This window comes from Lepidothrix coronata, unplaced genomic scaffold (assembly GCF_001604755.1).
Source record: "Lepidothrix coronata isolate B3197 unplaced genomic scaffold, Lepidothrix_coronata-1.0 Scaffold441, whole genome shotgun sequence".
In the NCBI taxonomy this organism is placed as follows: Eukaryota; Metazoa; Chordata; class Aves; order Passeriformes; family Pipridae; genus Lepidothrix; species Lepidothrix coronata.
Genome location: NW_016690621.1, coordinates 21,622 through 32,130, shown reverse-complemented (window position 1 = coordinate 32,130; position 10,509 = coordinate 21,622). Strand labels below are relative to the sequence as shown.

At 52.5% G+C, this 10,509-nt stretch overlaps 4 protein-coding genes and 2 non-coding genes across 13 annotated transcripts in view; 2 read left to right on the top strand and 4 right to left on the bottom strand.

Moving 5' to 3' along the window:
* SLC27A5 (solute carrier family 27 member 5) overlaps positions 1-2,082 on the bottom strand; it is a 4,610-nt gene extending 2,528 nt beyond the window's left edge. Inside the window, exons 1-4 of the mRNA XM_017839605.1 lie at positions 1,566-2,082; positions 899-1,108; positions 497-655; positions 195-319 (exon numbers count right to left, since the gene is read on the bottom strand). Of these exons, the coding sequence (XP_017695094.1) occupies positions 195-319; positions 497-655; positions 899-1,108; positions 1,566-2,046 (975 nt within the window). The 5' untranslated portion in view covers positions 2,047-2,082. The remainder of the gene's footprint in view (positions 1-194; positions 320-496; positions 656-898; positions 1,109-1,565) is intronic.
* Positions 2,083-2,900: 818 nt separating this feature from the next.
* TRNAQ-CUG lies at positions 2,901-2,972 on the bottom strand. The gene has a single exon. It is a non-coding gene; the product is annotated as a tRNA-Gln (tRNA).
* A 147-nt stretch (positions 2,973-3,119) lies between these two features.
* TRNAK-UUU lies at positions 3,120-3,192 on the bottom strand. Its single transcript has one exon. It is a non-coding gene; the product is annotated as a tRNA-Lys (tRNA).
* Positions 3,193-4,455: 1,263 nt separating this feature from the next.
* LOC108509978 (butyrophilin subfamily 1 member A1-like) lies at positions 4,456-5,999 on the top strand. The gene is made up of 2 exons (XM_017839604.1): positions 4,456-4,921; positions 5,560-5,999. Exons 1-2 carry the CDS (start codon positions 4,456-4,458, stop codon positions 5,997-5,999), a joined length of 906 nt encoding a protein of 301 aa, XP_017695093.1.
* A 2,009-nt stretch (positions 6,000-8,008) lies between these two features.
* Positions 8,009-8,801, top strand: LOC108509977 (putative tripartite motif-containing protein 64B). Its single transcript, XM_017839602.1, has one exon. It carries the CDS (start codon positions 8,010-8,012, stop codon positions 8,799-8,801), a length of 792 nt encoding a protein of 263 aa, XP_017695091.1. The 5' UTR covers position 8,009.
* The window catches only part of LOC108509984 (butyrophilin subfamily 2 member A1-like), a 6,241-nt gene continuing 4,348 nt past the window's right edge, over positions 8,617-10,509 (bottom strand). For 2 of the 8 annotated variants that reach the window (XM_017839617.1, XM_017839618.1), the window contains exons 11-13: positions 10,255-10,275; positions 10,117-10,143; positions 8,620-9,907 (exon numbers count right to left, since the gene is read on the bottom strand). In XM_017839617.1, coding sequence (XP_017695106.1) covers positions 9,411-9,907; positions 10,117-10,143; positions 10,255-10,275 — 545 coding nt within the window. In that variant the 3' untranslated portion in view covers positions 8,620-9,410. Of the gene's footprint in view, positions 9,908-10,116; positions 10,144-10,254; positions 10,349-10,509 lie in introns of all 8 variants that reach the window. The other 6 variants (XM_017839612.1, XM_017839613.1, XM_017839616.1 and 3 more) reach the window with 6 other exon arrangements.

The window sequence follows — 10,509 nt, the reverse complement described above, 5'->3', positions numbered from 1 at the left end:
CAGTTTTTGGGGCATTTTTGGAGCAGTTTTTGGGGCATTTTTGGAGCAGTTTTTTGGCAGTTTTTGTGGCAGTTTTTGTGGCAGTTTGGGGCAGTTTTTGGGGCGGTGTGGGGAGTAGTTTAGGGGCAGTTTTTGGGTAGTTTTGGGGCAGTTTTGAGGGAGTTTTGGGGCAGTGTGGGGCAGTTGGGGCTCACCGGGGGCGTGTTGCACAGGTAGCGCATGAGCTCCCCCACGTACTGGATGACGGTGACGTTGTACCGCCGACAGTCGGCCCAGAACTGGGAGGCCGAGAACTTGCTCCTCAGGGCACACGTGGCTCCTGGGGGGGCACAGCCGGGGGGGGTGACCCCTTCCCTCCTCGCTTTTCCCTTCATCCACTCACCCAGCCGTCCATCCATCCTCCCTCCGTCTGTCCGTCCACCCGTCTGTCCATCCATTGATCCCTCCCTCCCTCCCTCCCTCCCTCCCTCGTCCCGTGGGCCGGGCTCTCCCGCACCGATGTTGAGGCAGCCGCAGAGGCCGACGAGCAGCCCGGCCGAGTGGTAGAGGGGCAGTGTCGTGTACACGACGTCGTCGCGGCGCAGCCCACACATGCAGGCCAGGCTGGCGACCATCATCAGCTTCAGCTCCGTCACCACCGCGGCCTTGGGGAGCCCTGGGGACCCAAAAACGGATGGGTGACCCCAAATAACCCAAACTGACCCCAAATATCATCAACTGACCCCAAACACCCTCAACTGACCTCAAACATCCCAAAGGGCCGTTCCTGCCCCAGGTGGACCCACCACACTCGTGGCTGGAGAAAGGCCCCACAAGAGACCCCTCCGACATTCCTAACCCCCCTCTTCCCCCCGTGTCCCCCAGCTGTGGATCCCGGCGGTTCCCGGCTCCCTCTCACCGGTGGTGCCAGAGGTGTAGATGTACATGGCCTTGGAGGTGGCGGTGATGCCGGCGCGGTGCTGGGCGGGCAGAGGGTCTGCAGGGGCTGCCTCGATGTCGGGGAGCAGGGCCGGGACCCCCGGGGTGGGTGACGAGGGGCTCAGGTAGAACACGTGGATCCCAGAGTGCTGCAGGTCCGGGAGAACCTCCTCCACGGCCACCCGGAGCTCTGCGGGACACGGGGGGGACACGGCGGGTCACGGGGGGGCACTGGGGGGCACGGGGGGCAGGGTCTGGGGGGACAGGAGGGACAGGGTGGGGGACATGAGGGACCCCAAATGGGCACCTGAGGGACCCCAAATTGGGCACACGCACAAACCCTGCACAGACACAGACACGTGTACAGACCCTGACACACGTGTGGACACAGGTACAGACCTGACACACGTGTGGACACAGGTACAGACCTGACACACGTGTGGACACAGGTACAGACCTGACACACGTGTGGACACACATACAGACCTGACACACGTGTGGACACAGGTACAGACCTGACACACGTGTGGACACTGGGGCTGGCGAGGCTGGCTGAGATCAGGGCTGGCGAGGACCAGGGTAACCTTGGTGGCCACATCCCCCCGTGTCCCCGTAGCCCCCCGAACGTCCCCTCCATCCCCTCTCACCGGGGCTGGCGAGCACCTGGGTGGCCCCGGCGGCCTCCAGCGCGTGCCGCAGCGCCCGTCCCCGCGCGTTGGTGTTCACGCAAGCCATGGCACAGCCCAGCTTGGCCAGCGCCAGCCACGTCCACAGGTAGGTGGGCGAGTTGGGCAGGAACACGGCCACCGTGGCGCCGGGGCTGAGCCCCAGGCGCCGCTGCAGCGCCCAGGCCGCCCGGTTGCTCCTGAGATCCACGTCCTCGTAGGTGTAAAGCTCGTCCTGGAAGAGGAGCAGCGGCTGCCGCGGCCGCCTCCGCGCGTGGAGCAGGAACACGTCCAGGAGGGTCTCGGGGGGGCTGCGGGCGAAGCGGCGGCGGCAGCGCAGCGCCGACCTGGCCATGGTGACAAAGGCCACCAGGTCGTCCCAGAGGAACGGCGGGGCGAGCAGCGCGGCGAGCAGGGCCAGCCCGGCCAGCGCGGCCAGGAGCAGCCCCAGCAGCACCGCCATGGCCACTGAGGGGTGGCCGGCGGTGGCCAAAGGTCCGCGGGGCCGGGCCGGGCGCACCTTTGGCCCCGGAGGGGCCGGGAGTTCGTTGCTCCTCGGGATTTATTTGCTTTGGTTTGCGCTCCCTCCTTCCTGTTTTGTGCCTGGGCTTGTTTGTTTTTACCTCTCTCTCTTCCAGGTTTCGCGTTCCCGGTCCCGGGGTGTGGCTCCGCTACCTGCGGCCCCGCGGGCTCTGTCCCTCTGTCCCCTCTGTCTGTCCCCACAGCGGTCCCTCTGCCCCCTCTGTCCCCCTCCTGTCCCCTTCTTGTCCCTCTGTCCGGCCTCGGTCCTCTTTGCCCCCTCCTGTCCCTCGGTCTGGCTCCTGTCCCCCTCCTGTCCCTCCGTCTCCCTCCTGTCCCTCTGTCCAACCTCTGTCCCCCCAAATGTCCCTCTGTCTGTCTGTCCCTCAGTCTGTCCGTCCTGGCCACTCGGGTCTCCCCGCTGAGGGGGTCGGACAGTCACACGTGGGATGTCACACTCAGTCCCCGAAGCATCTGTGGGGTCACGCGAGGTCGCCCGGGGGGCGTCACACGTGGGACGTCACACACAGACCCCAGAGTAGGGTCACACGAGGACCCTTTTGAGGCGTCACACCCCGATCCCAAAAGGGGGAGGAGGAGCGGTGCCGCCACACCCACGCGCGTGACACACTCGGGACACGGGGGCCCCAGGCGAGTGTCCCCTGCGCTTCCCAAACGCCACAACGAGCCAGGGCCCCCCCTCTTTCCCCCTGCCCCTACGATGGGACACGGGGGGGGCACAAACGAGTCGCGACCCCCCCGCCCGTACATGGAGGGGGGGGACCCAAAAAGACGGCGAGGTCCCACCGAGATTCGAACTCGGATCGCTGGATTCAGAGTCCAGAGTGCTCACCATTACACCATGGGACCGCCTCGCGCCGCCCCCGCCGCCCGTCCCAGAGCCCTCCGCGCCGCTCCCTCCGCCACGAAAAAGAGACCCCGCGGTTTTTCCCTCCCGGGAGAGGAGAAAACAGGGATGGGACCCCCGGGCTGCGCCGGGAGCGGGAAAAGGGGAATCGCCCGAACAGGGACTTGAACCCTGGACCCTCAGATTAAAAGTCTGATGCTCTACCGACTGAGCTATCCGGGCTCCTGCAGGGGGCGGCCGCCGGAGGCAGTTTGGGCTGAAATCCCGGAGTTTTGGGCAAAATCCCGGGGGTTCTGGGAGAAATCCCGGAGTTTTGGGCAGAAATCATTCCGGAGGGAATGATTCCTCTGGGCTTGTGCCGGGGGAGGGATTAGGGTTAGGGTGTTGCAAAATACAATTATTTATTATTGTAATAAATAATAATGATAAATAATGTGTAGTGAATATCTGATTCTATTCGATATTATATATAATTTCTAGTATAATATATACTCTAGCACAATACATAACATAATATATAATGTATAGATAAAAGATAACCCTAATATATTTTATATATTATTTTATTATTATATTTATGATAATAACTAATAAAATAAAATAATGGGATATATTTAATATATGATTGTATTAGATATTATACATCATTTATAGTTTAATATGTACTCTAATACAATATATACTCTAATACAATACAATACATAATATACAATGTACTGTACTATATAAAATATAACCCTAATCTATTATAGAATTCCCACTTCCCTTTTTCAAGGTCCAACCCTTTTGGAAAATGCAAATCAGGACTTTCAGGGGCCATAAAAATATAAAATCTGGGGACAAAGTTCTTCCCAACCTGACTCCAGAGGAACCTTCTGGGCCTTCCTGCTCCGGTAAGAAATTCCTGGTCGGAAAAATCCATGAATTCACTTCTAGAAATTGATTCATCTGGAATAAGTTGATTTTTTATTGGGAGTAAACTGATATTTTTTAACTGGAGTAAATTGATTTTTTAAGTGGAATAAATGGAGTAAAATAAAACACCCGGGACCTTCTTTTCCTTGAGAACCCCAATCCCTCCATCCATAAATTCCTGGATATTTTTCCCTGTTATTTCATCCCTCGATTCTCTTGTTCTTTTCCGTGGAATGTGTGCAGGGGCCGAAGGAATTCCGGGAGATTCCGGGACATCGATGGATTCCCGGGTCTGGTGGCTGACGTTGCTCCCAGTCCTGACATTCCAGCACGGATCCCACCTGGCCACAGGTGAAGACAATTCCATTTGGGATATATTTGGGATATATTTGGGATGTATTTCCGTGAAACACCCGATTTCTGCTGAAATTCCTTCAAAAACCTTGGAAAAGCTTCTTTATCCAGAGGGTGGTCGGGGCTGGAAGAGGCTCCCAGGGAATCGGTTTTCCCCCCATTTTTCCGTGATTTTTCCAACCAAAACGATCCAAGGTTCGAAACACCGCAGGATAAATGCAGGAATCTCAGATCCCGCGAGCGTTCCGTGTCGTTTTCCCAGTTCCCCGGATCCCTCTCCCCGAGGTGGTTCCGTTGGATAACCGGGAACAGCCCCCGTTTTGTCCCGAAACAGGTCGGTCTGTGAGTTCTCCCGGAATTCCCGTCGTCGGGATCATCGGGGAGCGGGTGGTCCTGCCCTGCCGGGTGACCCAGGACCCCATTCCCGAGGTTTTCTCCGTCCGCTGGGAATTCCACGACGGTTCCCGAAGGATCCCCGTGGGCAGTTTCGATGGGAAGAGCCGAGAGCAGGAGTGGGACGGGAGGTTCCGGGGCCGGGTGGAGTTTTTCCCCAGGGAATTCTGGGCCGGGAATGTGTCCCTGGGATTGAGGAACGTCGGGATCTCCGACCAGGGCTCCTACACCTGCCACGTGTCGGCCCAGGACGTGTCCCGGGAGGTGTCGGTGCAGCTGGAAGTGGCAGGTGGGAATTCTGGGATCCTTTTATTCCTTTTTAAAAAAAAAAAAAAAATGGGGCAAAATTTTGATGGTTATTTTATTCCGGTGCATTTTTATGTATTTGAAATAAATTTTTATATTTTATATTTTTATGTTCTATGGGTTTTATATTTTATTTTTTGTATTTGATATTTTTGTGTTGTGTATTTATTTTCTATAAATATGATGTCATGGGTATATAATATATAATATATAATATATAATATATAATATATAATATATAATATATAATATATAATATATAATATATAATATATAATATATAATATATAATATATAATATATAATATATAATATATAATATATAATATATAATATATAAATACATAGTGTACAATATACACTTTATAACTATATAATGTATAAATATATAACATAGTACTTATAATTCCCACATTTTCCCAAATCCGGGCAAATCCCACTCCCGACTTCCTCCTAAACCAACCTCCCCCCTCCCTCTCCCAGACTGTCCCTGGAATCCCTCATTCCCTTGGAATCCCTTCCAACACCTTCAAACCCTTAAAACCCCTTTCCAAGGAAAACCAATCCCCCAAACCCCAATTTCCCGCTCTTTGGAATGGAAACCCTCCCGTTTTTCCGCAGCCATCGGCGACATTCCCACCATTGTCGTGAGGTCCCGGAAAAGGGACCTCAGCCTCTCCTGCCGAGCCTCCGGCTGGTTCCCGAGTCCCGAAATCCTTTGGCTGGACGGCCGAGGAAAGGTCCGGGAGGGGTTTTCCAGCCCCAGGACGACGCCGGAGCCGTCGGGGCTGTTCCGCGTCGACGCTTCCGTGACCCTCCCGCCCGGATCCGACCTGGAAGTTTCCTGCAGGATCGTCAACCCCCGGCTCAACGTCAGCAGGGAATCCCGGATCCGCATCTCAGGTGGCTCCGGAATCACCCCCGGGATCGGCTCCGTTCCTGGGATCCGTGCTGGGAGAAATCCCCTGATCCCCCTGGTGCAATATTTGCTCCTTAAATCCACAGTGGAATATTTAACCCTTAATTTAACCCTAATATTTAATAATTTAATTTATATTTAATATTTAATAATTAATATGCAACCCTCGAGTCCAAAATAAAGCTAATTATTAATAGACTTTGAAAATCATTAATACAGAATAATTGAGGGAGTGTCGTTCCTTTTCCCACTTTTTCCCAGATATTTTCCTCCCTTCCATCTCCTCCTGGCTGAGCGGTTTCCTGGTGCTTTTGGGCCTCAACCTGCTCCTGATTTCCACTCTGTTTTGCCTCCTGAGGAGTAAGTGTTGGGAAAATCCCGGGGGAAAAAATCCCCTGGAATAAAAATAATTCCTGAGAGGAATGTGGGTAAAATAAAAAAAAAAACCAACAAAAAAATCAAATTAAAAAATTAATGGAGTGACCAAATTCTGGAATTGGAGCCCGAAAAAGGTGGGGAATTCCTGGCTCTGTGTCCCGGAATTCCTTGGGAAATCAACCCGAGGGTGTTCCCGACGGGATCAAATCCCAGATGACGACTCAGAGCTCTTTTCTGTGCAAAAAACCATGGAATAAAAGGGCTTTTTTCCCCCTTTTTTTAACCAGGGAGCCACAGGAAAAATGCCAGTGCAGGTGAGTGATGAGGAATTAAGGTGAATTATTTATATTAATGATATTATTTGTATTTATTATGGCTATTTTGGATGAATTTCCCTTGTTTTTCAGTGAAAGTGAAGCTGGAAAGGGAAGAAGGTAAAAAATCCCTCAGGAAATGGGAAACGTCCAACGTCAAATATTAGAAAAGTTCCCAAATTGGGAATTTTGGGAGCCAAAATTCCGTGTCGTCTCTTTTCCAGAAAAAAAGAAGGTGAAGTCGCTGTTGGGTAAGAGATTCCCTTTTCCCTTCCCTTCCCTTCCCTTCTCCCCCTTTTCCCCCTTTCCCCCTTTCCCCCTTTCCCCTTCCCTCTGGGAGAGGCACCTACAGAACAACATTAATAATAAATATTAACAAATATTAACAATATCTATTATTAAATATTAACGTTATTCCCAATTATTCCCTCAATTCCACATCCGGAATCTCCAGACGGAGAAAAAGCCAAGAAACGAGCAGGTAAATCCCATTCCCATAAAACATTCCCTGGGAAAACAAGTTCATCTTAATTAAAAGTGATTAATTAACCCCCAGGGGATGATCCAGTCACAATTTTTTCCTCTTCCTTGGGATTTCATGGAATCACTTAGGCAGGAAAAGACCCCCCAAAATCCCAGAATCCCAGCCCAAATCTTCCACCAAATTCCACCGGGACTTTTAAGGGATCAAAACTTTTTCTTCTCCTTCCCCTTTTCCACCTTTTTAGGAAAAACCTGCAATTCCCTCAATCCTGGAATTTAACAGAATTCCCAGAAGGAATAACTGGCGTAATTCCAATGTTTTTCCCATGGATATTTTCCTTTTTTTCCCCCTGGAATTTTCCCCTCCCTCAATTTCTGCCCTTTTTTTTTTTTTTTCCAGCCAAGATCCACTTCAAGAAACGCTTGGGTAAGGGAATGGATTTGCATAAATTTGCATAAATTTACATAACATTGTGCCTCTGGGTCATCTTCAGAAACAACAGGAGGAGAATTCCTGTTAATATCCATGTTTTCCCTGGATTTGTAGTTAATGAATGCAGTGAAACATCAATTTGTGGGGAGGAATATCCTTGTTTTCCACTCCCAGGAGTTGTTCCCATTGGGAAAACTGGGAAAAATTGGGGAAAGAATGGAAAAAATGGGAAAAACTGGAAAAAATGGGGAAAACTGGGGAAAAATAGGAAATCCAAACAAAAATGCCTGGAATATTTTTTCCTTGCAGGTCGACTGAAGGCAGAGCTGGGTGAGTAAAAAACATGGGATTGTGGAAATTCCTGGGATTTGGGGGTTAATTGGGATTTTTGGGAGATCCAAAGGGTTTTCCCAGTCCAGGGAGGATCAAATTCCACCAAAAAATCTGGAATGCAGCGATGTCTGTTGTTTTTCCACAGATTTCTGGGAAGCCAGGAGCCACTCAGGTGAGCTGGAAAAATGGGAATGTGCCTTGGATGGCAGGAATGGAGAAGGGATGGGGATGTTGGGAATGGTGGGAAAAGGGAGTCCTGGAAGGTGTCCAAGGCCGGGATGGGATCGGGATGCAATTCCCGAGAGGATGGATGGGAAGAGGGAAAGGGATTTGCGTCCTGGGAAATCCCAGGATGGGAGAGATCCGGGGGGCTTTGGGGGCCTTTCCAACCTCAGCCACTCGGGGATCCAGGGATTTGGGAATTCTGGGATTTGGGGATTCTGGGATTCAGGGACTTGGGAACTCAGGGATTCACGGATTCCGTGGCTCCTTCTCCTCCCGCTGTCCCGCAGTTCCCGTGGCCTGGAATGCCCTGGAGCGGATCCTGGAGCTCCCGAGCGGGGAGGGCGACGCGGCCGCTCCCACATTCCCGGTGCTCGTGGGGCGGGAAGGCTTTGGAAGCGGGAAGCACTACTGGGAGCTGGAGCTGGGCCGGGAGCAGGACTGGGCGCTGGGAGTGCTGCGGGAAAACGCGGGATGCGAGGCCCGGCCCATTCCCGGCCGGGATTCCTGGGCTCTGCGCCGATCCCAGGGGGAGCTTTTCTCCAGCGCCGGAGCCCGCGGGCTCGGGAAGCTCCGCTGGAGCGGCTCCGTCCTCGGCGTCTTCCTGGACCTGGACTGGGAGTGCCTGGAATTCTACGATGTGGAGACCGCGGAGCTCCTGGAGAGGCTGGGTCTGAGCACCACGGGGAATTCCCAGGGAATGTTCTTCCCGTTTGTGTCCCGGGGGGAAGGGATCGGGATCCGCCCGGTGCCGATCCCGGTCCCACTAAAGGGACTTTGAGCAGGGACTGGGGAAAGGGGGGAGAAAATGATGGAAATGGGAATGGGAAGGAACGTGAGGGTGTGGGAGGGAAAAAAGAGGGAAAGGAGGGGGCAAGGGACTGGTTTTCCCTGGAAAAAACCCGTCGGGGACTGGCTTTTCCTGGGAAAAAAAAGAAATGGAATAAAAGGTTTCCGAAGGGAAATGTTTTGGGAATTCTTAGGACGTGTGGGCCCCTTGGGGAATTCCTGGCAGGAAAAGGACAGGAAGGAGAGGTTATTTGGTCCCCAAATGTGCTGGAATTTGGGTGGGAAGAGCCTGGAGCAGGAGCTTGATCCCAACTCCATCAGGTGGAACAAACAAGGGGGGTGGGAGTTCCCTTGGATGCAATTCCCAGCAGAATCTCTGGATCTGGGATTCCCTTGGGAATTTTGGGATTTCCTGTTTTCCATCCTCTTCTCCAGAGGAGAAAATAATTAGGATAGGAAACAGAAAAAAATTGGAAAACTTTAATTTTTAATTTATTATTTAAGAAATTATTTTACATTATGATCCCCTCTACAAATTTATTAATTATCACCAATTATAAATATGATAATCTATTGATATTTAAATAATTTATTATTTTAATTATGAACCCCCCACGGAGCGAATTCCCAACCCCTTTCCGTCGGAGCCGGGGCTGAAAAACGGGAAGAGATTCCCGGAAAACCTCAAGGGAAGCGACGCCAGGAGACTCTTCCCTTCCACGTCGAAGAAGGAGAGGTTGTGGGATTCCTGATCCAAGAAAACCCCGAGCACTGGGCAGGGCCCGGAATTCCAGCCCCCGGGAATGGTGAATTCCCCCCGGGAATAGCCAAGGCTGAGAACCTGCTCCCGCTCCCGCGGCAGCGCCATCCCGTCCTTCCGCAGGGAATCCCGGATTTCCTCAGCCAGCACCCCCAGCTCCCAGCCGGATCCATCCCTGACTTCCACTTCCCAGTAGTGCTTCCCTTGGGAAAAGGATTCCTTGGCCAGGACGGCGGGTTTGGGGTGGAGCTGCTCGGCGGCGGAGCAGGAAACAACCCGGGATCGGTCCCGGAGGGAGAGTTCGGGATGTTTGCAGAGCTCGTCCAGGGTCAGCGGGACTGGGAAAGGGGGAAAGCCGAGGATTTACAGGGAATTAGGGAAAAGCAGTTATGGAAAGTGATAGGAAATGGGAGAAAATGATATAAAATGTGGGGGGTTGTGGATAATTGAATGTGAAAATGGAGGAGGAGAAGGAGAGGAAGAGGAAGGGGAAGGGGAAAGGGAAAGGGAAGGGGAAGGGGAAGGGAAGGGGAAGGCCCTGACTCACCCGCGTTGCTCTGGGCACGTCTGAAATCTGCAGGGAAATGAACGACTAATTAACGCTAATTGATTTATGACCGCGGCAGCAGCTCATTTGCATAATCGGGGGCGGGGTTTGGGAATTCGGGGGTCGGGGCCAACTCACCCAGTTGGGCCTGGATTTGTTCTGGAAGGAGAGAAATTCCGTCACCGTCCTGCTGGAAAAGGGGCACCTGGGCCGGGTGGGGCACCTGTGACACCTGAGCCAGGTGTGTCACCTGTCACCTGTGTCACCTGTCCCAGGTGTGTCACCTGTCCCAGGTGTGTCACCTGCCCCAGCCCTCAAAGTGGCCCCGATTTTCCCCCAAAAGTGCTTTTTTTTTTTTCCAGAGCCCCAAACCCCCGAAATTCCCGAAATTCC